General features: G+C 38.4%; 1 protein-coding gene and 1 pseudogene across 3 annotated transcripts in view; one reads left to right on the forward strand and one right to left on the reverse strand.

Annotated features, from left to right (window-relative positions):
- The window catches only part of DLGAP5 (DLG associated protein 5), a 39,682-nt gene that overhangs the window by 1,357 nt on the left and 11,503 nt on the right, over positions 1-26,822 (forward strand). For 2 of the 3 annotated variants that reach the window (XM_019923781.3, XM_033851123.2), the window contains exons 2-13: positions 1,391-1,629; positions 3,930-4,123; positions 7,682-7,744; positions 9,394-9,478; positions 9,552-9,671; positions 10,771-10,841; positions 12,680-12,954; positions 13,709-13,833; positions 14,227-14,356; positions 16,879-16,964; positions 17,721-17,881; positions 23,983-24,075. In XM_019923781.3, coding sequence (XP_019779340.1) covers positions 1,392-1,629; positions 3,930-4,123; positions 7,682-7,744; positions 9,394-9,478; positions 9,552-9,671; positions 10,771-10,841; positions 12,680-12,954; positions 13,709-13,833; positions 14,227-14,356; positions 16,879-16,964; positions 17,721-17,881; positions 23,983-24,075 — 1,641 coding nt within the window. In that variant the 5' untranslated portion in view covers position 1,391. The remainder of the gene's footprint in view (positions 1-1,390; positions 1,630-3,929; positions 4,124-7,681; positions 7,745-9,393; positions 9,479-9,551; positions 9,672-10,770; positions 10,842-12,679; positions 12,955-13,708; positions 13,834-14,226; positions 14,357-16,878; positions 16,965-17,720; positions 17,882-23,982; positions 24,076-26,822) is intronic. The other variant, XM_019923788.3, reaches the window with a different exon arrangement.
- Positions 979-1,239, reverse strand: LOC101316768 (large ribosomal subunit protein eL43-like; annotated as a pseudogene).

Genomic DNA, 26,822 nt, shown 5'->3' on the forward strand with positions numbered 1-26,822 from the left:
TGGCAGACCTCCGTCCTTTTTTTTTTTTCCTCCTTCTCTTTTAAGCTGGCAAGACTTTTCCCTGGAGAATCAATCCTCTTTCTCCAGTTTGGCTTGGTTCTCCATACCAGCTGTATAGGAGATGCCTTTAGACTTTCCACTTTCCTTTTTTCTTTTCCTCAGTTGGATCCACGATTTCTTGGAACCCATGACATTGTCTTTCTTGGACTCCCAAGGATCTTTCTAAGAAAAGAGCATATGCCAAGTAAACTGTATGATTTCTTATATGGCCGAAAAGAATTTTATTTTGCCCTCACCAGGGCACGCTGATATGATTATCCTTCTGCATCACCATGGTACTTCTGAAAACCCTTCTTGGGCTTCCCTGGTGCCGCAGTGGTTGGGAGTCCGCCTGCTGATGCAGGGGACATGGGTTCGTGCCCCGGTCCGGGAAGATCCCGCATGCCGCGGAGCGGCTGGGCCTGCGCGTCCGGAGCCTGTGCTCCGCAGCGGGAGAGGCCACAGCAGTGAGAGGCCTGCGTACCGCAAAAAAAAACAAAAACAAAAACACCTTCTTTTTCTCAATCTCGTATATCTAACTGCCTATTTATCATTCCTACCTACCTAATAGGCATCTTGTGTGTTTTGTTTTTTGGCTTGAGAAAAAATGCCAGCCTGCCTGCATTCATCACCAGGGGAAAGTTAAGGAAACTATTCTGTATACTCTATCCCTATTTTCACCTTTACTTCCTACTCTATTTTGCAGTGCTCTCTATGGTAAGCCTAGACCCTCTTATTTATATTCTGGACTTTAGCTTCCTGGGCTTCACTTCATCTGTCAAGCAAGTTCCTGTTCAGAACCTCAAAATAGGTTGTAGTGTTTTATCTTTTGATAACCTCCTTCCCACTCTTCAGTCACATATTTATTCCATTTTGTATTTTTTATTATGTAAATTAACCCATTTATTATCGGCTAGCAATGTTTCAAATGGTGGCCTTCTACTGGTCCTTCAATTCCTTCAGTCTTCTGGTGACTTTACTGTGACGGCAGAAGTGGTGTTGTAGGTCCAGGCACCATCAACAACCGTTTTCATGCAGGAAATGCCAAATGCCCACAGCTTGTCTCTTCATCTTGGTTTTGCCACAGGAGCAAGTGTGCTAGGCGTGCTGGCTGATTTCAGTTTTCTTCACCATTTTCCTGAGGGAGGCAACATGGGTCCCGTATTTACCCACGATTCTGACCTTGGTGCGTTTAGGCATGTTGCCACAACCTAGGTCTGAGCCCAGAGGGCTGTATTTTAATTTTTTTTTTTCAGAAGACTCTGGGGTGGGAGGTGAACTGGAATCCTAACTTTTTAAATAATCAAATGAAATTTCACGTAAGTTGGTCTTTCTCTCTTTTTCCTGATAGGATGGCTTCATCACATTTTGCCAGTCGACACAAAAAGCAATTAAGTACCGACATGATTAGAACTAAAATTGCTCATAGGAAATCACTGTCTCAGAAAGAAAACAGACATAAGGAATATGAACGAAATAGACACTTTGGTTTGAAAGATGTCAACGTTCCAACCTTGGAAGGTAGAATTCTTCTTGAATTAGATGAGATATCTCATGAGCTTGTTCCAGAAAAGGCCGATGTCAAGCCAAGTAAGTAAAAGTCTATTGTAATTTCAAGTGTTTGAAGAGTGAATAAAAGTTGGTTTAATACCTGAGTTTAAAAACAACCCTGACCAGAAGAATGGAGTTTTGAAATGCCATTCTAAATAAATAACTTGGTGTTTTCTACAACTAAATACTGTCTATTTCAAGTAAAGGCTGTGTTGGGAATTCCCAGATGGTCCAGTAGTTAGGACTCCACACTTCCACTGCCAGGGGCCTGGGTTTGATCCTTGGTGGGGGAACTAAGATCCTGCAGGCTGCCTGGCGTGCCCCCCTCCCCCCCAAAAAAAAGCACTCAAGTAAAGGCAGTGGACGTCCTAGCTAGGCTAAAGCCATTCACCTATGGAGTATTATAACACTTTTTACCTATATGGCCTTACAGGAATCCTAAAGTTCTTACTTCTGGAGCTTGGATAAGATAAATATTGACAAGATAAATTGATAAGGGACATAAAAATAGAACTGATTGAAGTATCCATGAAGTAAGGGTACTTTGCCAATGGGAACACTTCTTAGAGGGAAGAGCAAAGGATTCATCCCTGTAGTTTGCCCAAAAGGATTTGGGGTAATTAGTAGGGAAAGAACCAACCAGAAAAGAGAATGATCTCAGCAAGAGATAAAAATAATAAAAATGGTTGTCTTAGAAGGCAAGGGATGCTATAGAAAAGAAGGAAGAGAACTGGGAAATGACATGCATTTAATCGGAAGGACTTATTGGACTCCTATTTAGTTGTGTTTATATAGCAGGCACTAGGAGCTAGATTGCAGTGAAATAAAGCAAGGATAAATTGTGAAGAAATGGCAGAAAGATGAAGTCTTTGAAGTTTTATAGAGAAAGAAATGAGATGTCAAGTTGTTTTACGTGTTCACTGCTTCAGTTTTATCATTTTTCCAGAACCAGTGTAATGTGTGACACGTACAAGACACTCAACATATTCAGCTTAATTGCTTCTGTAAAAGGGGAGGTTGGGCTAAACTATTTCTTCCAGATTTGTCATTTTTGTGATTCTAAAGGAAAGTGAGAGAAAGGAATTGGATTAAAGTGTCGTAGGGTACTTTTTTGTTTTTGAGATGAAGTGATCAGTTTATGTTTGAAGGTCAAAGGAAGTGGGTTGGTGGTTGAGGGGGATAGAGTAAAGAATAACATCTCTTAGGAGTTCAGAGAAAATGAACACTGGGTCGTAGGATTATATAGGATGGCCTTTGAAGGAAGAGCTAGACATTTTCTGTCTGAGAAGAGGTGACATTACCTTCCTCTACTCATACCCTCTCAAATGCTTCTTTCCTCGACCAAAATCTTTCAAACAAAATTTAACCATGTCAATATGCTATTAGAATATCTTTTATTCCTCATTTGCGAAGGCCTGGAGGTGGGAGTGGGTCTGGTATGTTCCAGAGAAAGCAAGTAGGTAAGCATGGATGGAGAAGGCAAACAGCTTAGCTCCCATAGAGCCCTGAGGGCCATCATTATAAGGACATTGGCTTTTTTTTTTTTTTTTTTGGCTGTGCCGGGTCTTAGTTGCGGCACATGGGCTTCTCTAGTTGTGGTGCCTGGGCTCAGTAGTTGCGGTGCACAGGCTTAGTTGTGGTATGTGGATCTTAGTTCCCCAACCAGGGATTGAACCCGGGCCCCCTGCATTGGGAGTCTTAACCACTGGACCACCAGAGAAGTCCCTGTTTTGATTATTGTAAAGGATCTGCTTCTAAGGTGACTCATTCACATTACCAGCAAGATGATGCTGGCTTTTGGCAGGAGGCCTTAGTTCTTTGTCATGTGGACATCTCCATGGGGCCGCTTGAGTTCCTTAAGGTTCCACGTGGCCACTGGCTTCCCCCCAGAGCAAGGGATCCAAGAGAGAGCAGGACAAAAGCTGTGATGTCTTTAATGGCCTAGTTGTGGGAGTCGTTCTCTATCATTTCCACAGTACTTTCTTGGTTACACAGGTCAGCCCTATTCAGTATGGGAGGGGATGACACAAGGCATGTCTACCAGGAGGTGAGAATCGCTGGAGGTCAGCTTGGAGGCTGACTATCATAGAAGCTAATTAATTTAAACATGAAGTAATACATGCCTAGTACATAGTAAACAGTTATATATTTGAACAAATGAAGGTGAAAGAAATAGGAATTTTAAAATAGGGGTGGAAATAACTTGAAGTGCTAAGGAATTAACAAGAAGTTACTAAAAGCATTTCTTAGCAACAGTTGAAGTTAGAAGTTGTTTGCCTAACTTTTTATCTGAAATGTTTTATATATTGTATTTTTCTTTTTTTCTTTTTCCTACTTAGAGTCAGTGAAAACTATTCTAGGTGATCAACGAAAGCAAATGCTCCAAAAATACAAAGAAGAAAAGCAGCTTCAAAAATTGAAAGAGCAGAGAGAGAAAGCTAAACGAGGAGTATTTAAAGTGGGTCTTTATAGACCTGATATTCCTAGTTTTCTTTTCTCAAACCAGAGTACTATGAAAGCTGAGCCAAAAAAGGTAAGTTTAGTATCCTAACTTGATATATATTCCTTTTAACTGGAATTTTCTTTAGGAGATTAGATGACTAAAATAACCATTTCCCCGAGTCCCTTTATTCATTTAATTAGCTGGTAGGAGGTGGGAATGACATAATAGTAACTCAGAAGATGAAAACAGGGTCTCTTGATGTAGCTGTATTTAGGTTGAGATTGGATAAAACTAGGACGGCTGGTAGAGCCAGGCTGAACAGTGAATGCTATACCAAAGTATTTGGCATTTATCCTCTAGGATATGGAGAGTCAGGGGAGGTTTATAAACGAGGTTGTACCATTATCAAAGTAATACTCAGGGAAGATTAGGCTGGACTTGAGGATTATAGTCTAGAAAGGGAAGCATTTATAGATAGGAAGACTAGTTGTGAGTTTATATTGTGAATATTCTTTATAGAATAGGTGAGATGAGATAAGTGGACTGAGACATTTGTTTAAAAAGAAGAAATAGGGGGCTTCCCTGGTGGTGCAGTGGTTGAGAGTCCGCCTGCCGATGCAGGGGACGCGGGTTCGTGCCCTGGTCTGGGAGGATCCCACATGCTGTGGAGCGGCTGGGCCCGTGAGCCGTGGCCACTGAGCCTGCGCGTCCGGAACCGTGCTCCGCAGCGGGAGAGGCCACAACAGTGAGAGGCCCGCGTACCGCAAAAAAACAAAAAACCAAAAAAAGAAATGGGTTTAAGATATCATTTTTCTGGAGATATAATTGACATATTAGTTTCAGGTGTACACCATAATGATTCATTATTTGTATACATTACAAGATGATCACCACAGTTAGTCTAGTTACCATCCATCACCACACATAGTTACAAAACTTTTTTTCTTGTGATGAGAACATTTCAGATATACTCTCTTAGCAACTTTCAAATATACAATACAGTATTATTAACTGTAGGCACCATACTGTATATTACATTCCCGGGACTTACTTATTTTAAACCTGGAAGTTTGTACTTTTTGACCACCTTCACCCATTTCACCTACCCTGCACCTCACTCAAGTGATGGGCACCTGAGTTGTTTACAAGTCTTGGCTATTGTAAATAATGCTGCAACATACATGGGGATACATATATATTTTTGAGTTAGTGTTTTCTTTTCCTTTGGATAAATACTCAGAATTGGAAATGCTGGATCATATGGTAGTTCTAATTTTAATTTTTTGAGGATCTTCCATACTGTTTTTCATAGTGGCTGCACCAATTTACATTCCTACCAACAGTGCTCAGGGGTTCCTGTTTCTCCATATCCTCACCAACACTTATTATTTCTTGTCTTTTTGATAATAGCCATTCTAACAGGTGTCATGTAAGACATCTTAAGAGATAAATTTGATAGGACTGGTGACCAAGTAGATGGTGAGGGGTGGAGGAAGTTGAAAAGTTAGAGATAAGATGATGATTCTGAAGATAATAGTTTGATAAATAATACAAATTTTGCTGCTGCTAGAAGAGATGAGGAAGGCAAGAAAAGCTTAAGTGGGTGAATATTAATACCCTTTTTAAAAAAAATCCTATTTGGGCCATCTAGACATCAGGCAGTTGGGAATAAAAATTTGGAAATCAGGATGGGGATCCATGCTAAGATGTGGATTTTGGATATGATATTGGGAGTATGAATGGACACTTAAGCTGTACGACTAAATGAGACCATTCCAATTAGGGTATATAAAATTATGAAAGAGTGAGGTCTAGAGAACACCTTTAGGTGGGCAGTGATATGCTGAAAAGGACTGGTCAGAGTGGCAGCAGAGCTAAAATGGAGGATAGAAGCTAAAGGAGGAGTGATCTAAAGAGAATGGTTAGTGAATCAGGGAGGATGAAGTTTGAACAGATCAGTTGGATTTGTAAACTTGCTAGTCACTGGTGATTTGCTATTTATTTATTTTATTATTTATTTATTTATTTTTGGCTGCGTTGGGTCTTCGTTGCTCTGTGCAGGCTTTCTCTAGTTGCAGCAAGCCGGGGCTACTCTTCATTGTGGTGCGCAGGCTTCTCACTGAGGTGGCTTCTCTTTGCGGAGCACAGGCTCTAGGCGCGCGGGCTTCAGTAGTTGTGGCATGCAGGCTCAGTTATTGTGGCTCGTGGGCCCTAGAGCACAGGCTCAGTTGTTGTGTCGCACAGGCTTAGTTGCTCTGCGGCATGTGGGATCTTCCCGGCCCAGGGCTCGAACCCGTGTCCCCTGCATTGGCAGGCGGATTCTTAACCACTGCGCCACCAGGGAAATCCCTGATTTGCTATTTAAAGATATGTATAAAAGATCTCATTGACTGTATACTCATTCCTGATTTAAATAAGAACTGGCCGAAGATATTGCTTGTTTTTCTAGGCTTCATGAATCTCAATGATTCATTTGACAGATCTTTGATTTATTTACTCTGTATGATCTTAGGACACTGTAGAAGAGACCAAAATTAATAAACTGTAGTTCATGGTGGAAAGATACAGATAAATATGTTCTTTATATTAGAGGAAGGATAGATTGTTTATATTTGGAGGAACATCAAAGAAGACCTCTTGGGATTAGATTTAAGCTGTCTTTTTAGGAATATGTAGATACCAATCATTGGTCTACACTGTAAACAACTATTTTAAAATATCTTAAAAATATGTGTAGGTGGAACAAGAGACACATCGTTGTGGGTTTTTTTTTTTTTTTTTTAATTTTGGCTGCGTTGGGTTTTCGTTGCTGCATGTGGACTTCTCTAGTTGTGGCGCACGGGCTTAGTTGCGCCGTGGCGTGTGGGATCTTAGTTCCCCAACCAAGGATCAAACCCATGTCCCCTGCATTGGAAGGTGGATTCTTAACCACTGGACCACTGGGGAAGTCCCTGATTATGTTTCTTAAGAAATTTTACAGAGTTGATAAATACCTTATAATTTTTTAATTGGTCTTTCTCATGCTAAATTTTTTTCACATTTTGTGATTAGGTCTCCATTTTCTTACTGACAATGGACAGGTGTATAATCATGAGATTTGAAGGCAAATTGTCAAAGCTAGGGAAGTAAGCTGTACAGTATCTTTTCATAAACAGAAAACAAAAGATCCTAATACTCTAGTTTGTTCATCTACCCCCTTTTAAATATGTCTAGCTAATCACATTAATGAGGATCCTAATACTTGGAAAATATGCTTTGAAATTTCTTCTCTCTCCTCATTGAGAAATATGGGTAAGTTTTGAAGTTATTAACTTAAACATAATTTAAATCAAGCCAGAACCAGAAAAAACAATAACTTAGGGAATTCCCTGGCAGTCCAGGGGTTAGGACTCAGTGCTTTCACTGCCAGAGGCCTGGGTTCAATCCCTGGTTGGGGAACTAAGACCCGCAAGCTGCACGGCACGGCCAAAAAAATTAAAATTTAAATTAAAAAAAAATTAATTTAAGTTAGCAAGTCTCTTTTTGCCATAAATTATTAAGGATAAAATTTAACTTTAAAATGGAAACTTTATTTCATAATGAAACATGGAAGTAAATTTTGCCAGTTTATTTATTTTTTTAACTTTATCTTCTTTTGACTGTTTTAAGGCTGTTCCATCTTCTGTACGGATTACAAGGTCAAAGGCCAAAGACCAAATGGAGCTGACAAAGGTAAAATTGATAGTTAGTAGGTCATTGTTACTAAAATGACAAATTGTACTTTTTTTTCCTCAGAGTAAGTAAATTTATTTTTAATCTAATACCATCTTCAAGCATAGTGATTATTTTACTAGAGTCAATAGTACTACCAAAATCACTGTTTTGGTATGGTGGCAGAGCAGATTTGGCTAGATGCTAAGGAAATAGTCACTTAAAATATTCTTTGCCCAGACATCCCTTATGAGATCTATACTAAACTCTGTGCCACACTCTTTTTTGTTTGTTTGTTTACCGGGCTTCTATTATGCATCCCATGTCACCATGAAGTGCAGATAGGGATATAAAGCTTACAGGGTGAGTGTTATAAACTTTTGGGTCTTCAAAACACGGTTATGGATAAACTTATTAGGAGGATTACTAAAATAAAGTCAAGTGGGCAAAGAGGGAAATAGTATGCCTCTTTGTCAGGTGAGGAAGCTAAGTTTCATGTATTCAATGAATTTGAGTCACTACCATGTTCCTTTAGGCTCTAGAATATAACTGAGCAAAACAAACAAAATTCCCTGTTTTCAAGGAGCTTACATGAGAGATAGCACTAAAAAAAGAACTATATAGTATGTCAGATGGTCAAAAGTATTAAGTATTATGGGGGAGATTAAAAAAAAAGAAGAAGAAGGGAGGTGGGGAGTTTTGAAGTAGGTGTAGGGTGGAATTTTGATCAGGCCTCACTGAGATGGTGGCATTTTATTTTATTTTATTTTTTTTATTTATTTATTTTTTGGTGGTACGCGGGCCTCTCCCGTTGCGGGACGCGCAGGCTCAGCGGCCATGGCTCACGGGCCTAGTCGCTCCGCGGCATGTGGGATCTTCCCGGACCGAGGCACGAACCCGTGTCTCCTGCATCGGCAGGCGGACTCTCAACCACTGCGCCATCAGGGAAGCCCTATTTTATTTTTAATAAATTTATTTATTTTTGACTGTGTTGGGTCTTCATTGCTGTGCGCAGGCTTTTCTCTAGTTGCTGCGAGCAGGGGCTACTGTTTGTTGCGGTGCGCAGGCTTCTTATTGTGGTGGCTTCTCTTGTTGCAGAGCACGGGCTCTAGGCATGCGGGCTTCAGTAGTTGCAGTGCGTGGGCTCAGTAGTTGTGGTGCACAGGCTTAGTTGCTCCGTGGCATGTGGGATCTTCCCAGACCAAGACTCAAACCTGTGTCCCCTGCATTGGCAGGCAGATTCTTAACCACTGCGGCACCAGGGAAGTTCCCAGATGGTGGCATTTTAAATGAAGTCTTTAAGGAAATAGAAGGGTGAACTGTGGGAAATAGCTTTCTTCCAGGAGAAGAATTTTCTAGACAAAATTCAAAGGTCTTGAATTGAAAACATGCCTGGTATGTTTAAGGAGTCTCAGAAGATTATAGTCAGTTATTTTTTTAATAGCTTAGGTTATTAGCATTTTCTAAATTCTAGGTTTCTGAAAAAGCTTGTAAGGAAATGTATATAATGGAAAACTTGTTTCTTCATCTCATTTTATTTGGGGTAGTGGGTTTTTTGCTGAGTCATTTACAATATCAGGTTTCAGATGAGGGGTCAATTTACACATTAAAAATGTGGTGGTTTGGTTCATTATGCAATTAAATCACATAGTACCTAATATTTTGAATAGATTGATAATGGGAGTGATGTTCGAGCAATCCGACCTGGTCAAAGACAGGCTTCTGAAAAGAAAGTGTTGGACAAAGAGAAAAAAGGTAAGTTCTGATGTTGCCACAACAATAATTTAAAATTACCACAAACATTTGATTTTATTATTTGTTCCCACAGCTATACAACCTGTAATGCCGCCAGTGAGAATGACTCGATCGGCTACTCAAGCAGCAAAGCAGATTGCCAGAACAGTCCCGCCTACTACAGCAAGAAAGCCAGTGACAAGGGCTACTAATGGTAAGAACATTTCTTGATCAGTGACTGAGCTAGGATGTTTTGGTACTTGAGGTTCTTTGTGTTCAATTTTTAAAAATTAATTAATTTTTGGCTGCATTGGGTCTTCGTTGCTGCGCGCGGGTTTTGTCTAGTTGCAGCCAGCGGGGGCTACTCTTCATTGTGGTGCACAGTCTTCTCATTGCATTGGCTTCTCTTGTTGCGGAGCATGGACTCTAGGCGCACTGGCTTCAGTAGTTGTGGCTCTTGGGCTCTAGAGCACAGGCTCAGTAGTTGTGGCACACGGGCTTAGTTGCTCCGCAGCATGTGGGATCTTCCCGGGCCAGGGGTCGAACCCGTGTCCCCTGCATTGGCAGGTGGATTCTTAACTACTGCACCACCAGGCAAGCCCCTGTGTTCAATTTTTAAAATCATCATGTACTTCCTTGAGTAGGAGAGGAGGAAATGGAGATTCTAATTCCCGAAGATAGGTTTTGTGCCCTGATATCCCAGTGGGTGCTCAAATGTTGAAGTACTGAATTGGTGTAAGCAGTGCTTCAAAGTGAAAAATTAATGGCCCCAATAAGTTACAGTCCATCCATTTGGTGGAATACAGTGTAACCATTTAAGAACAATGTATGAAAGAACACTTAATGACATGGTTAATCGTATTAAGTGGGCAAAGAAAATCAGCTCAAACTCTGAACAGTACGATTGAAATTCTAAAATATGTATGTGAATGTGAACATAGGAAAAAACTGGGAAAACGTACTCTGAAGTGTCAATAGTGATTACCACTGAGTAGTGTAAGCTTGGGTAAAATTTTTGATTGTTGTTGTTTTTGTGCTTTTTAAATTTTTTTCTAATTTTCTATAATAAATACATATTTGATATTCAGAGGCAAAAGGTAAAATACCTTAACACTTTTGTTTTGAAAACAGATGGCCTAAACTTGGCAGGAAATTTCATCTATTTTTCTCCTATTTTATAATGTGACTTTTAATCATAAAATTCTTTGACATACATTCCTATTGCCTGTTTTCCTTTCCCAAATTACCTAGTGCTTTTAATGCAGCATTTTTTATCTAGTCTAAATGGATGGCTTATTTCACTTTTATTTTAGTTAATGAAGCAGAAACAGAGGCACCAAATCAAGGAAGACCTGCCAAAAAGATAGAAACAAAACCTGACAAGGTAGAGTATAAACATCTGTTTATTTCTAGGTACTTTGAAAATCTCACTACTGCTTTCATAAAATTGAAATTAAGCATATAGAACTGCTTCAAGAAGATAACTTACAACATGTGTTAAAATCTCTTGAACCATAAAGAAGCATCAGGAGGATTTACTGTTGTTTTTCAGGTGTCTTATCCTCAGAGTTTTATAGGTAGAGAAAGCATAATTTGATTAACAGGAAATAGAGAAAAGTGATAAAAACACAGCTGACCGAAACCTTCATGTGGGAACTAGCTAAGAGATAGGATGGAGTAGGGTGAAATGCATTGACTTTGGATTCAGCTAGGCCTGAGTTTGAATATTGTCTCTGCTTCCAATTAGCTATATAACCTTGGACAACTTAGGAATTTGTTTTCCCATCTCCAACCCGTAATAACTACATGGAGTAGTTTTAAGAATTAAATAACCTAACATTTCTGATAGCGTCTACCGTAGTACATGGTAGAGTCTTCAAAAAAGAGCCACAATTTTGAGGCCCCAATGCCTTGTTTTATAATCCATGCTACACAGTTCCTTAACCTTAAAAAAGTTAGGGACTTCCCTGGTGGCGCAGTGGTTAAGAATCCACCTGCCACTGCAGGGGACACGGATTCGAGCCCTGGTCCGGGAAGATCCCACATGCTGTGGAGCAACTAAGCCCGTGCACCACAACTACTGAGCCTGAGCTCTAGAGCCCGCGAGCCACAACTACTGAGCCTGCATGCCACAAGTACTGAAACCCATGTGCCTAGAGCCCATGCTTCGCAATAAGAGAAGCCACTGCAATGAGAAGCCCATGCACTGCAATGAAGAGTAGTCCCCGTTCACTGCAACTAGAGAAAGACTGTGTGCAGCAATGAACACCCAACGCAGCCAAAAATAAATTTATTTTAAAAGAAAAAAAGTTATGCCAAAGTATAAGAAATGTGGCTAGATTCTTAACTAAAAATTAAAAATCAGAAATGTAAAAACCTCTAAAAATTATGTTTATATGGGTGGGTGAAATCGGTGAAGGTGGTCAAAAGTTATAAACTTCCAGTTACAAAGTGAGTCCTGGGGATTCACTATAAAACATAGTGACTATGGTTAATAATACTGTGTTGTATATTTGAAAGTTGCAAAGAGGGTAGGTCATTAAAGTTCTCATCACAAGAAAAAATAATTGTAACTTTGTGTAGTGACAGTTGTTCATTAGACTCATCGTCTAGATCATTTTGCAGTATATACAAATATCAGATCATGTTGCACACCTGATACTAATATAATGTTATATGTCAGTTATATCTCAGTTTTTAAAAAACCAAATAATTAAATTGACAGAGAAAATAAGCTTCACATTTTATATGGTTAATCTCACTGTGTCATCACACTGAAAAATATTTTTCTCATGATAAATTTATTTATAATCAAGGTGATTTTAAAAGAGGATTTGGTCCTTGACAATAGTAGTCATCCAATAAACATTGGATTTCTGATTCTCAACCATTGTAATTATCAACATAATTTAAATAAAAAGGTAGGTGTTTGTTAGGTGGGTAATTTTTCCACCTTAGTTTTCATATATTTAATTTTAATACTTAAAACCTATTATTTAGTCCTTTTAATGAGGATTGGTTCTGTGTCTCTCTGGATCATGACAGTGGTTTAGTTAGCTGGCTACTGATTCCATATTTACATTTAATTGTATTTATTTTTTTCTCCTAAATTATGCACAAGGGACACATATCTCAACTTTCATATTTTCAGGCCTGTAAAAATTGGTTTGAATATATCCCCAGAAGAGAAATTCTTACTCCATTCTGTTTCCTCCCATCTAGGCCATTTCTTTTAAAGTTGATAGTGAAGAAAGTACTTTGGATTCACAAACCAGTACAACAATTGGAATGGATCCAGATGGTGTCTTATCAAAAATGGAAAATTTATCTAAGACAAATAGTGCAAAAATGAAGGGGAAGAATTCCTTTGCACCTAAAGATTTTATGTTTCAGCCACTAGATGGTCTGAAGACCTATCAAGTAACACCTATGACTCCCAGAAGTGCCAGTGCTTTCTTGACACCCAGTTATACCTGGACCCCTTTAAACACAGAAGTGTAAGAATTTAATGTTAATAATGAATTCCTTGCTAAGATGGTTAACAAATGCCTTTCTTAGATTTGTCCTGTGCTTTTTAAAAGTTAATATTTAGTTAGTAAATTATATTAATTATAAATCATGAAACTTTGGTCTTTTAAAAAAATTCTTCAGAAGGCTACAGTAATGTATTTGACAGTTTTGGTATTTCCTATACATTGTTTTTATCATTATTTTCATGGTACACTTTGTGTTTTTTTTGCTTTTTATAAGTGTCTTTATTATAATACTTAGAAATAAATGTTTAGAAGGAAGAGATTTCTATAGTACTGTAGTTCAGACATGGTTTGGGTTTTTTTTGGTTTGTTTTTTTGCCGAGTATTACTTTAGAAAAACTACTTCTAAAGCCAAAGATAATTAACTTGCAAAGTGGGGGGAAAATCAGTTGGAATCATTAAGAGAAACAGCAAGTTTGTTTTGCAAAGACTGGCCGGCAGCAAATTTACTAGAAACTGCTCAGCAGCGTCCAAGACTATGAGTGCTTATGTTCCGTGAGGAGATCTTCACAGTCTTTGGATCTCAATATAATTAGTAAAGATGGACATCCCACTATAGGTGTTTAAATTTTTCCCCTCCAGAAAGACACATTAAAAAAAAATAGAAACATATTTCTATTAAATCCCAGGTTTTTAAAAAGTAACATCATTTTGAAATCCTTCAGTTAGATATAGGAGGCTCATGTTTCATAAAGTATTTTTTTGCTATTGTTTTTAGTGATAAGACTGTGGCAACAAAAGAAATCTTGGCACAAAAATGTAAAACTTTCTCTGCCAAGACAGTACATCAAGATTCAAGTAAACTACAATGTCCTTTGGGTTCTCTAACAGTTTGGAATAAAGGTATTGTATTTTAATTAATTTTTTACTTGCTTTTCTGGATTGTGATTTATCAGACATTTGTTTAGAGCCCTTTTCAACATATAGTTCAGGGGTGTGATCTCAGGGTCAGGAGAGATGGGAAAACATGGGGAAAGATATCTGGAGAGAGAAAGAGTTGGAATAAGGAATACAGACTGAGAAGATGGGGGGAAATAAATGTAAATTTGAGGAGATGAATATAAGGAGACACTTTAGAGGATATGTGGTGAATGAAATCATTGAGTCAGAAATAAAATTTTAAAATTCAACACTGAAAAAAATTAAAGGATTTTTTAAAAAATTTGTCTTGTGGGGGATGTCATTTTATGAGTTGCTGCTTTGAAATTTATATGTAATATTTTCTTTAATCTATAGAACATGTTTTAAATAAAAATGAAAGTACTAATAAAAATTCAGATGGCCTCTCAATAAAAGAAGAAGTCCCATCACTTGAAGTAAATCAAGATCAGATATCTCAGCCACAGCATGATGTGCCTTATTTCAGGTTTGTCCATTTGTTCCTAGTGTAAGAATTTTGTATCAATGTCTAGACATTTAAAACCAAAATTATACTATTTTTAACCTGAATATAATAGATGAGTTGGGGGAAATTGAATTTTGGTGATTTTCATTTATCTTTTAAATTTTAATGATTTTTTCTCAGTAACTAGTACATTCATGTGGTTCCTAATTCAAAAGGTAGAAAAAGGTACAAGTGTTTTTCCCAACTCTGCCTCCCAGGGGATAGTTTGAACCTTCCACGGAGGCAAGTGTTACTCATTTCTTGTGAATATTTCCAGAGGTAGATAATGCATATGTAAACTAACATAAATATATATATATATATATATATATATATATATATTTTAATATTGTTTCATTTAATGTTAAATGTAGTAGACATTCCATTTTAGTACTTAAAGAGCTTTCTCATGTTGTTTTGTGTGTGTGTGTGTGTGTGTGTGTGTGTTTGTGTTCTTTAATGGCCACATAGTATCCAATAATATGGATATACCATAATTTACTTAATAGGTCCCTGTTGGTGGTTATTTACATTGGGTTCAGTCTCTTACTATTACAATCAAGGCTGCCAACAACAAACTTGTATTATGTTTCAATTTTCTCATGTACAAGTATATAAGGACCTCAATTTACATTCCCCCCAGCAAGGTATGGGAGTTCCTGTTTTCTCATACCTTTTTTTTTCCTCCACAAAGAACTAAATTAAAGTTTATTTTATAAAAGAAGGATAATGGGAGATGGTAGGAGGCTCTTTGGCCCACCAAATTATGAGATAGGATTATGTTTCTCTAACTGAATTGAAAATTAACATCCTGTTTGGGGAACTTCAACATGTCACCTAAATGCCTTGGAAGCATATCAGAGGCCTGCATTTCGAGAAAGGCCGTAACATTCCACATCACACAGAAAATGATTACATTCTGTTATCTTTGAGTGAATATAGCAAGAAAATTCCCATACCTTTTCCAATACAATGTTAACAATTTTTGAGCTTTACCAATCAAACAGATAAAAAATATTAGCTTTCTCTAGTTTATTTTATTTATTTATTATTTATTTATTTATTTATTTATTTTGGCTGCGCTGTGTGGTGTATGAGATCTTAGTTCTCCGACCGGGGATCGAACCTGTGCCCCCTGCAGTGAACGCTTGGAGTCCTAACCACTGGACTGCCAGGGAATTCCCCTTACTCTAGTTCTAATATCCATTCTTTATATTATGAATGAGTATCTTTTTATATTTTGGGGAACCACTTCAATTGTTTTTAGAGCATAATGTTTTAGAATTATAAGGTCTTTCAGAGATTAGCTAATCCACTGTGTTGTTCAACTGAGACATTGAGATGATAAACAATTTATCCAACTAAATAATGTCAGATCCAAGCCAGGTCTCTTTCTCATTAATTAAGCTGTTCCCTGTTGCCACTGGACATAGGCAGCTAAATTATTCTAAGAAAAACTATCCTCAGTTTTCCTGCTTGGATGTTTTTGTAAAGAAACAGTTTAAATTTTTAAGCCAGGGTTTCTTTTTTTTTTATAAATTTATTTTATTTTATTTTTTAAATTTATTTTTGGCTGCGTTGGGTCTTCGTTGCTGCGCGGGCTTTCTCTAGCTGTGGCGAGCGGGGGCTGCTCTTCGTTGCGGTGCGTGGGCTCCTCATTGCGGTAGCTTCTCTTGTTGCGGAGCACAGGCTCTAGGTGTGTGGGCTTCAGTAGCTGTGGCTCGCAGGCTCAGTAGTTGTGGCTCACGGGCTCTAGAGCACAGGCTCAGTAGTTCTGGGGCATGGGCTTAGTTGCTCTGTGGCATGTGGGATCTTCCCGGACAGGGCTCGAACCCGTGTGCCCTGCATTGGCAGGCAGATTCTTAACCACTGCGCCACCAGGGAAGCCCGAGCCTGGGTTTTTTAACCTTGGCACTACTGACATTTTAGACTGGATAATTCTTGTTGTGGGGTCTGTCCCCTGCATTGCAGGACGTTTTGTAGCATCCCTGGCCAGTAGCACTCCTCCAGTTCGTGACAATCAAAAATGCTTCTAGATATTGCCAAATACTCCCTGGTAGGAAAAATTGACCCAGTTGAGAACCACTGCCTTTGGACAAGCAAAGCCTAATAGAATCTTTAAGGCCCTATCACTGTAATTTGAGACTTACTGTAATTTGAGACTTACAGTAATTTGAGACTTAACAGTTTTTAGCTTCATCTTACTCTTGGCAATTGAATTCGCCTTAGTTTCATGGAAAATAACAGAACTAAGGAATGTCTGATTCTTTCTGCTTAGCCACTGAAAAATAAGAACAGAAAAGACTAGAAATATTAGCTTGAAAAATGGGCTCTTGGCATTAACCATCCACTTAAGTTTTAGGTGTGGAAGGATGGACATACATAGAATATCAAATTGTATTTATGGATTTTAACATATCACATTTCATAAAATAATTAAGCATCAGCTCTGGGAAGTTAATGTTGTATAATTGTCATAGTGCTAACGTATGTCATCATTTTAGAAATACTCTCCAGTCAGAAACTGAGAAGTTAACTTCACACTGCCTTGAGTGGGACAGAAAGCTTGAATTGGACATTCCAGATGACGGTGAGGGAACATTTATATGTTTTTATGTCTTATCTTTATTTTTTTTAATATGGTTACATTTATTTGAAACACAAAAATCCAGTGTTGTCCAACTTTATAATTTCATTGTTATTCAAAATAGCAAGAATTTTTCTTATCTCACATATGTTCACTAATATCTCTGTGCTAAAATGGCACCTGACTTACAAGATATAAGTAGTTAGAATATTGACTATGATTCCTGAGAGTTAGACATTTGCCTATTTTATTATTAGATTTTTTTACTGTCTTTATGAATGACAGCTATAGTTGGTATTGCTTAAGTATACAAAAATATTTTCTGAACAAAAATTACCTAAATCAGTATGAAATCAAATCAAAATCAATCAAGTTTTCTGAAAAGTTCCAACCTTACCTATTCAGGAAAGCTATTTAGAAAAAAGTCATTTGTGTACTGCCACATCAGTCCTTAGATACTGATGTGCAGTGAGTTGTTTGACGTTGAATTCTTATAAAATACAAGGAGAGGTAGAATGCTCTTTACTGTGTAGCAATATGTATGAGAATGTATATTGATAATTTTTAGCAGGAATTGAAGCAGATAGTAAATGCTCAATATTTGTATGACAAAGTTTTGTAGTAGATATTTTTTGTTTTACTTTAAAACAAAACTGTAACTGTAGGATATTTGGAATGAGGTCGTCTTATCAGCTGGTTGGTTTGCAGTAAAGGTCCTGTCTTGTCCTTTAACTTTTAAAAACCTCATATTTCTTTTAGCTAAAGATCTTATTCGCACAGCAGTTGGTCAAACAAGACTCCTTATGAAAGAAAGGTTCAAACAGTTTGAAGGACTGGTGGACAATTGTGAATATAAACGAGGTGAAAAGGAAACTACCTGTACAGATCTGGATGGATTTTGGGATATGCTTAGTTTTCAGGTATGTGGTCAAGTATTTTGAATATGTTAACTTTGAGTCTGTTTTTTTTGTTTTTTTGAAAATGAGGTAACAGTAGTATAAAAGGGTTAGTATTAGCTACTTATGTGCCTGTAATATTAGTTATGTATTTATTTATTTGTGGCTGCATTGAGTCTTCGTTGCTGAGCGTGGGCTTTCTCTAGTTGTGGCGAGCGGGGGCTTCTCTTGTTGTGGAGCATGGGCTCTAGGTGTGCGGGCTTCAGTAGTTGTGGCACGCAGGCTTCAGTAGTTGTGGCACGCGGGCTTCAGTAGTTGTGGCTCACGGGCTTCAGAAGTTGTTTCTCGTGGGCTCTAGAGCACAGGCTCAGTAGTTGTGGCGCACAGGCTTAGTTGCTCCGCAGCATGTGGTATCTTCTCGGACCAGGGCTCGAACCCGTGTCCCCTGCATTGGCAGGCAGATTCTTAACCACTGCTCCAACAGGGAAGTCCCTGTGCCTGTAATATTAAATGAGATATTAGCACCTTAATAAACTGTAATGTGCTGTCTAAATTTTTATTTTATTTATTTATTTGTTTATTTGACTACGTCGGGTCTTAGTTGCAGCACATGGGATCTCTGTTGTGGTATGCGGGGTCTTTTAGTTGTGGCATTCGGGAATCTTTTAGTTGTGACATGTGGGATCTTTAGTTGCAGCATGTGAACTCTTAGTTGCGGCATGTGGGATCTAGTTTCCTGACCAGGGATCGAACCCAGGCCCCCTGCATTGGGAGTGCAGAGTCTTAGCCACTGGACCACCAGGGAAGTCCCAAGTGCTGTCTAAATTTGATGACTGATTTCTTCTCCTCCCCTATATTGTCAGTGTGATTTCTATTTGGGTTGGAAACTGAGATTATATTCAACTGTTGAATAATCTGTAATGATTCTACATGTGAGAAGATGAGTAAATCTAGTCTTTAGTAGTTCCGTTCATCCAGCAGTTACTGAGTTCCTACCGTGTGCCAGACATTGTACTAGGAGTTGATAAAATAAGGCACATTCTCGGCCCCAAAGGAGTTTGTAGTTTGATTAGTGAGTTAGACAAAATATATAATTCCAATCTAATGTAAAAAAGTGCTATGAGGGCTTCCCTGGTGGCGCAGTGGTTGAGAGTCTGCCTGCCGATGCAGGGGACGTGGGTTCGTGCCCCGGTCTGGGAAGATCCCGTGTGCCGCGGAGCGGCTGGGCCCGTGAGCTATGGCCGCTGAGCCTGCGCGTCCGGAGCCTGTGCTCCGCAACGGGAGAGGCCACAGCAGTGAGAGGCCCGCGTACCGAATATTAAAAAAAAAAAGAAAAAAAGAAAAGTGCTATGAGAGAGAGAATCACTAGGAAGATCAGTAAAGGCATGGGAGGAGATGATACTTTGTAGCTTTTTGAGCATATTTTAGAAATAAGCATATAAATTACTATTTCAGGAACCTATAGTCAACAACTATTAGACATTTCAAGAAAGCCTCAAACCTGAAAGAAAGAAGCCAAAGCAAAAATAAGAAGAAAGGTATTTGGATGGAGGAAGTGGACCAATCTAGGAAGTATAGTATCCAAATAATAGGAATTCCAGAAAAGGAGTACTGAAAAAATAGAAAATCATCAATGAAATGGTTTAAAAATTTTCCCCAGTACTGCAGGACATGAGTTCCAGATTGAAGGAGCCCACTGAGTGCCTATCACTGTGAATCAGGTGTAGACCCACACCAACGTATGCCATTAAGTATAACTGTACAACTCTTGGGATGAAGAGGAAACTGTAGAAGCTCCCAGAGAGAAAACAAGTTTCATACAAAGGGTCAAGGATCACAGTAGCCTTGGAGTTCTCAACTGCAACAGTTAAAGCTGGGAGAACAATGCCCTCAAACTTCTGAGGGAAATAACTTCCAACCTGGAGCTCTGTAGCCAACCAATCAAGTGTGAGGGTGGAAGGGCATTTTCCAAACACACACAGTCTCAGATTTTACCTCCCAAGCACTCTTTCTTAGCAAGCTAAGTGAGAAAGTACCTCACAAAAATGAGGGAGTAAGCCAAGAATGGAGGAGGAGGTGGGTTGGATCCCCAGCAAGGGGCCAAGAGAATTGAGGCCGAGGGGAGACAAGAATGTGTGAAGCATGCTTAGGAAGCAGCACTTCCTGATCAGCACAAGGGGACCAGGGGCTCTACCAGACCTGTCTCTGGAAAGCTGAACTGAGTAAAATACCTGATTTGTTTTTTATTAAGAGGAGATTTAATGCATTCTTTTTTTTTCTTTTCTATTTTTAAAATTTATTTTATTTATTTATTTTTGACTGCGTTGGGTCTTTGTTGCTACGCGTGGGCTTTCTCTAGTTGTGGCGAGCAGGGGCTACTCTGTTGCAGTGCGTGGGCTTCTCACTGCGGTGGCTTCTCTTGTTGCGGAGCACGGGCTCTAGGCGCATGGGCTTCAGTAGTTGTGGCATGTGGGTTCAGTAGTTGTGGCTCTAGGACTCTAGAGCTCAGGCTCAGTAGCTGTAGCGCGCGGGCTTAGTTGCTCCGCGGCATGTGGGATCTTCCTGGACCAGGGATCGAACCCGTGTCCCCTGCATTGGCAGGCCGATTCTTAACCACTGCGCCACCAGGGAAGTCCTTAAGAGGAGATTTATACTTACTGTGCAGAGTTTAGACTGAATCGATGATAGACACATGAACAACTAAGCAAACAAAAGCAAAACAATTATTACGTCTAGAGAAAAGTGAGTAAGGGAACATAATAGTCTCAATAACTTTATGGCCCAGATGTGAATAGTGTTTATGTAGTCATAATATAAGCATTACTTTGTGAGCAGTTTTTATACATTTACCAGTTTTCATATTGATGAGTTGGTTAACTAGTATCCTTTGAAGGTGGTCAATTAATTCTGTGTTTCTTACTATCATTGTTAATTTATGGATTTAAAGATATTTGATGTGTTTTCATTATTTACAGTTACTGTCTTTACTGATGCTCGTTTCTCAGCTTTGGCCAATGACAGCCTCTTCAAACTGGCTGCTGGGGCCTTTTTTTTTTTTTTTAAGAGTTATATTGAAATACAATCTGTGTATCATAAAATTAGCCTGTTTTAAATACCGTATGCTAACACATATATATGGAATCTAAAAAAAAAGAAAATGGTTCTGAAGAACCCAGAGGCAGGACAGGAATAAAGACGCAGACATTGAGAATGGATTTGAGGACACGGGGAGGGGGAAGGGTAGGCTGGGACGAAGTGAGAGAGTGGCAAGGACATATATACACTACCAAATGTAAAATAGATAGCTAGTGGGAAGCAGCCACATAGCACAGGGAGATCAGCTCGGTGCTTTGTGACCACCTAGAGGGGTGGGATAGGGAGGGTGGGAGGGAGGGAGATGCAAGAGGGAGGAGATATGGGGATATAGGTATACATATAGCTGATTCACGTTGTTATACAGCAGAAACTAACACAACATTGTAAAGCAATTATACTCCAATAAAGATGTTAAAAAAATTTTGCCTGTTTTAAGTGTACAATTCAATGACTGTCAGTAAATTTACAGAGTTGCACACCGTGACCGTAATCCAAATTCAGAACATTTTTAGCACCACAAAAGGATCTGTCCTGCCTATTTGCAAGTCAATCCCCATTCTCACTCCTAGCCCCAGGCATCACTAATCTTCTTGCTGTCTTCGTAGATTTGCCTTTTCTGGGCATTTCACATTACGTAGAATAATACAATATGTGGTCTTTTGTATGTGACTTCTTTCACTTAGCATGATGTTTTTGAGGTTCATCATGTTGTAGCTTGTATCTATATTTATCAATTGATGGACATTTATATTGTTTCTACTCTTTGGTGATTATGAATAGTCTTCTATGAATATTCATATACAAATATCAGTGTGGATATATATTGTCATTTCTCTCGGGTGGATACCTAGATTTTGCTGGATCATGTAGTAAATTTATGTTTAACTTTTTAAGAAAGTGCCAAACAGTTTTCCAAAGTGATTACTCCATTTTACGTCTCCACCAACAATGTGTGCTCCTGTTTCACCACATCCATACTTGTTACATTGTCTGTCTTTTTTAATACAGCCATCCTAGTGGGTGAGAAGTGTCTCTGTAGTTTTGATAATGATGTTAAGCATCTTTTCATGTGCTTATTAGCCATTCCTATGTCTTTTTTGGCAAAATGTCTAGTAAAATCTTTTGCCCATTTTTAAATTGGTTTGCCTTTATTACTGAGTGGTGTTTTTCATATATCCTGGATACAAGTCCTTTATCAGAAATATTATTTGCAAATATTTTCTCCCAATTTGTGGCTTCTGTTATAATTTCTTAATGATGTCTTTTGCAGTATAAATGTTTCTGATTTTTGTATTTTTTGGCCACACTGCACGGCATGCAGGATCTTGGTTCCCTGACTAGGGACTGAACCCGTGCCCCTAAATTGGGAGCACAGAGTCTTAACCACTGGACCGCTGGGGAAGTCCCAAATGTTTTTGATTTTGATGAAGTTCAATTTATCAACTTTTTTCTTTTATGTTGTGTACATGTCTAAGAACTCTTTTTGCCTAACCACAGGTCACAAAGATTTTCTCTTATGTTTTCTTCTAAAAGTGTTACAGTTTCAGCTCTTACAGTTAGGTCTGTGATCCATTTGTAGTTCGTTTTTCTGTATGCTGTAGATAAGAGTCTAAATTCATCTTTTTTCTTGAGGATATCCAATTTTCCCAGTACTGTTTCTTGAAAAGATTGTCTTTTCCTCATTGAATTACAGTGGCAACTTGTTGAAAATCAGTGATCATAAATGTAATCCTGAGTCGTTTTGACGTTTAAATTTTTTTTTTGAGAGAGAGATTGAGAATACATATGAACATAAATGCATAGTAAGGGGACTTGAAGCAAGTTTACCAAACTGTTGACAGTGGTTACCTCGTTGGAGGAGATTGGAAATACCAGAAGGATGGGGATATTATTTGAATCTTTTAAAATGAGATTGTGTGAAGAGAATGAGAAGGCATGCCACAGACTGGGAAATGAATATTTATAAAAGATGTATCTGATATTTGATATAAACATCTGTATCAAAATATACAAAGAACCCTTCAAACAACCTGATTTTTAAATGGAGAAAAGACCTGGTCAGACCCTTCACCAAAGAAGATACACAGATGGCAAGTAAGCATATGACAAGATAAGGCTCAACATCGTAGATCATTAAGGAATTGCCAATTAAAACTACAATAAGCTACCACTGCATGCCTATTAGAATGGCAAAAATCCAAACCACTGACAACACCAAATGCTGGTGAATATGGAGAGCAGCAGGAACTCTGATTCATTGCTGGTGGTACATTGCAAAATGGTACAGCCACTTTGGAAGACAGTTTGACAGTTTTTTACAAAACTAAACATGCTCTTATCATACAATCCAGCAATCACAGTCCTTGGTATTTTCCCAAATGGTTGAAAACATATGTCTACACAAATATGTGTACACAGGTGTTTATAGCATCTTTATTTATAATTGCCAAAACTTGGAAGCAACCAAGATGTCCTGTAAACAAAGAGAGAGAGATTGTATTCATACTGTGTAATTTAGGAAACAAAAACATTTAGGATATCTCTCCTACCACTTAGTGATCAAAAATAATTTAGGAGAGTTATCCATATATGGCTTTTTTTTTTTTTTTTTTTTTTGCGGTACGCAGGCCTCTCCCTGCTGTGGCCTCTCCCGCTGCGGAGCACAGGCTCCGGACGTGCAGGCTCAGCGGCCACGGCTCACAGGCCTAGCCGCTCCACGGCATGTGGGATCTTCCCGGACCGGGGCACGAACCCATGTCCCCTGCATCGGCAGGCGGACTCTCAACCACTGTGGCACCAGGGAAGCCCCCATATATGACATTCTTTGTGTAGATTTTGAAGGTTTGTAAGACCAAAAAGAACAATGAACAATTTTACTATAAGAGTTTTTCACTTGAATACTAAATTCAGGGTGATTTAGTCTAATTTTATGTTGCCATTCTCAATTTTTTTGAAGCTTCAGTTTATTAGTTTGTAATTTTAATGTGGTTAGCATTAATCTGATAAACTTGTGCTTTATTTATTAATAGGTAGAAGACGTAAATCAAAAATTCAACAATCTCACCAAACTTGAGGAATCTGGGTGGCAAAACAATAACAATACAAGCAAAAAAGTTTTTCGGGTAAGTTTGTGGGTTTCTAATACAGACTCTTCTACTCTAAATTTTATTTTCAAGCTTTATAAACATTTAGCTTCAGATTTTTTATCATTTTTTAAAATAAGTTTCATATATTGCTTACAATGTGCTGATTGTCTTTGAAGAAAGAAAGGAAATGAGCAATGCAAAATTCAGGATGGTTATTTCCGGAGGGAGGAAGGATAGGGGCTATGATTGAATTGGGGCTGTGATTGATTGAGAGCTTCTGAGTTGCTACATAGTGGGTGTGTGTGTGTTTGTTTTATTCTTTAAATTGTGTTTATACATTTTTTGGTAATAATAATGGTAGAATTAGATAATTTATATAATGCTTAGTATGTGACAAATGTTGTTCCAAATACTTTACATGTTTTAACTCATTTAATCCTCAACAATCCTCCTGAGGTGGGTACTGTTATCCCCATTTTACAGTTGAGGAATATGAGGCCCAGAAAGATTAAGTTACTTGCCCAAGGTGGAGCTGGGTTTCAGGCCAGACTTTCTCATTCCGGAATTCCTATTCTTATCCAGTAGGCTGTGCTTTTGTGTGATATATTTCAAAATGAAAGATTTTTTGGGTTTTTTTTGGCCATGCCGAGTGGCTTGCGGGATCTTAGCTCCCTGACCAGGGATCGAACCTGGGCGCCCTGCAATGTAAACGTGGAGTCCTAACCACTGGACCACCACAGAAGTCCTGAAATAATTTTTTAAATAGAAAAGAAAGAGGAACAATGGCTCTTTAGAATGTCTGTCTTCTTCCCTATACTTTGTCTTGTAAAATTTCCTATTACTTTATCATGATAACTTCCATTCTTATCTATTTGTAGAATTTTTTCTAGTAATGTTTTAAACTCAGAGTTTTTGATTCAGATGAATGCTTCTCAAACCACAGTAGAGCATTGCCAGTTTTCCTTTTAGATTTTAGAAAAATGTCTGTGGTTATAAAATCAGGTTTCTAGATTGGTACTTTATCATGCTATGTAATCCATAGCAAAACTGTTTTAAATCCTTAGGAGTTTAAGCTGTTACAGTATTAAAGAAACATTTTAATAAAATTATTTTACTAATTGTTATGACAAAGACTCAAAGGACATTGACAAAATTGATTGAACGAGTTTTAAATCTACTAAACAATGAAGGATGCTTGAACATTTTGAAGCTACTGTGGATATTTCTTATTGAGTACTTAGTCCTGGAAACATTAATATCATCAGGGATGCAGATAATGGCTGTATCAGTACAGCAGTATATCAGAGCCTTGTAATTCTGCCCCTTGTCACCAGGTGTCTCTCTCCTCCTACTTTATTTATAGGCTACTGTTAAGATATTGGACAAATAAAATAAAATTTATCTTTTACCTATACTTTGTTACCATTCCCTTCTACCTCCTATTCATTGCCTCTCATTCCATCACTTATCCTGTTTTCATCTTTCCCTCTTTTTTCCATCAGTTTTTAGGTATGTTTAAGGGTCTTATCTCTGTTTACATTAGGAAAAAGCAAAACAACAACAGCTAAACCTGTGAGGGCCACATCTGTGTACTGTGAGGGTACACAGTTATCTGTACCTCCCCTTCCCCCATTCCCATTTCTTTCTTCCCAGTCACAGACAAGCTTCCTGAAAAAGTTGTCTATACTCTGTCTTTATTATTTTGATTCCCACCTACCTTTCCAACTCACTGCAATTCAGCTTCACCCCCTCTATGCTTCCAGAACAGTTATAACCAAGGTTATTGATCCATTAATTGCTGCAGTTATTAGGTACTTAATTATAAAATCTAGTCCCTCTGCCGTATTAAATACAGTCTACTCCCTCTTTCTTGAAATTATTTTATACTGATTTTCCTCCTACCTCTGTCCCTTTTTATCAGTCATGTTTGCAAGTTTCTTTCCATTTATCCCTTAAGTGTTTGTGATACTCCAGTTCCTACCTCAACTCTCTTCTCTCCTTCCATATTCTTCATGCGCAATCTTACCCACTCGGCGATGATTCCCGAATCTGTATTTCAAACCACTCTTACTGCTGACACAGTAATACTTTAAAATCTGTGTATCCCAAACTGAAATCATCTTCACACACATCGATGTTTCCCTGTCTCAGAGAATGGTATTATCATCCCTCCAGGCCTCCAAGATAGAAACCTGGCTATCTTCTGTGGTCCTTTCCTTTCTGTATTTCACCACCTTCATTCCACGTATCTAAAAGATTGCTAAGTCCTCTCAATTCTTCCTCATATCTCCTGAATCTGTTTACTTTTTTCCATTTTTCCCTCCGTTATCTAACTGCTAGCATCTTTTTCCAGTATCACTGAAGTAATCGCCTTCCTAACTGGCTTGTAACCCTCCAATCCATTCTCCAGGCTGGACACAGAGTGACTTTTCCAGAAGGCAAATTTGATAATGTTAACCTGATTAAAAATCATCAGTAACCTCTATTCCTTTGTCCTCTGTGTAAATGTAGCTCCTCAAAATGGTTACATGTGAGGGATCATAATTAGCTGTTACTTACCTCTTGCCAACTCCTCTGTGCTTTCTTTCATTCCTGGTTTTGCAAACATGCTATTCTCTCTACCTAGCCCTTTCCTCATCCTATCTTGTAGCCCACCTAGCTGTGATTTCAGCTCAGGTGCTACTTCCTATAAGCCTTCTTGGTGCCTCTGAAGGTTGATTAATTGATAAATTCAGCCCTCTGAATTTATTTCTAACATGACATTTATTCTTCTCAGTGTCCTT

This window comes from Tursiops truncatus, chromosome 2 (assembly GCF_011762595.2).
Source record: "Tursiops truncatus isolate mTurTru1 chromosome 2, mTurTru1.mat.Y, whole genome shotgun sequence".
Classification (NCBI taxonomy): Eukaryota; Metazoa; Chordata; class Mammalia; order Artiodactyla; family Delphinidae; genus Tursiops; species Tursiops truncatus.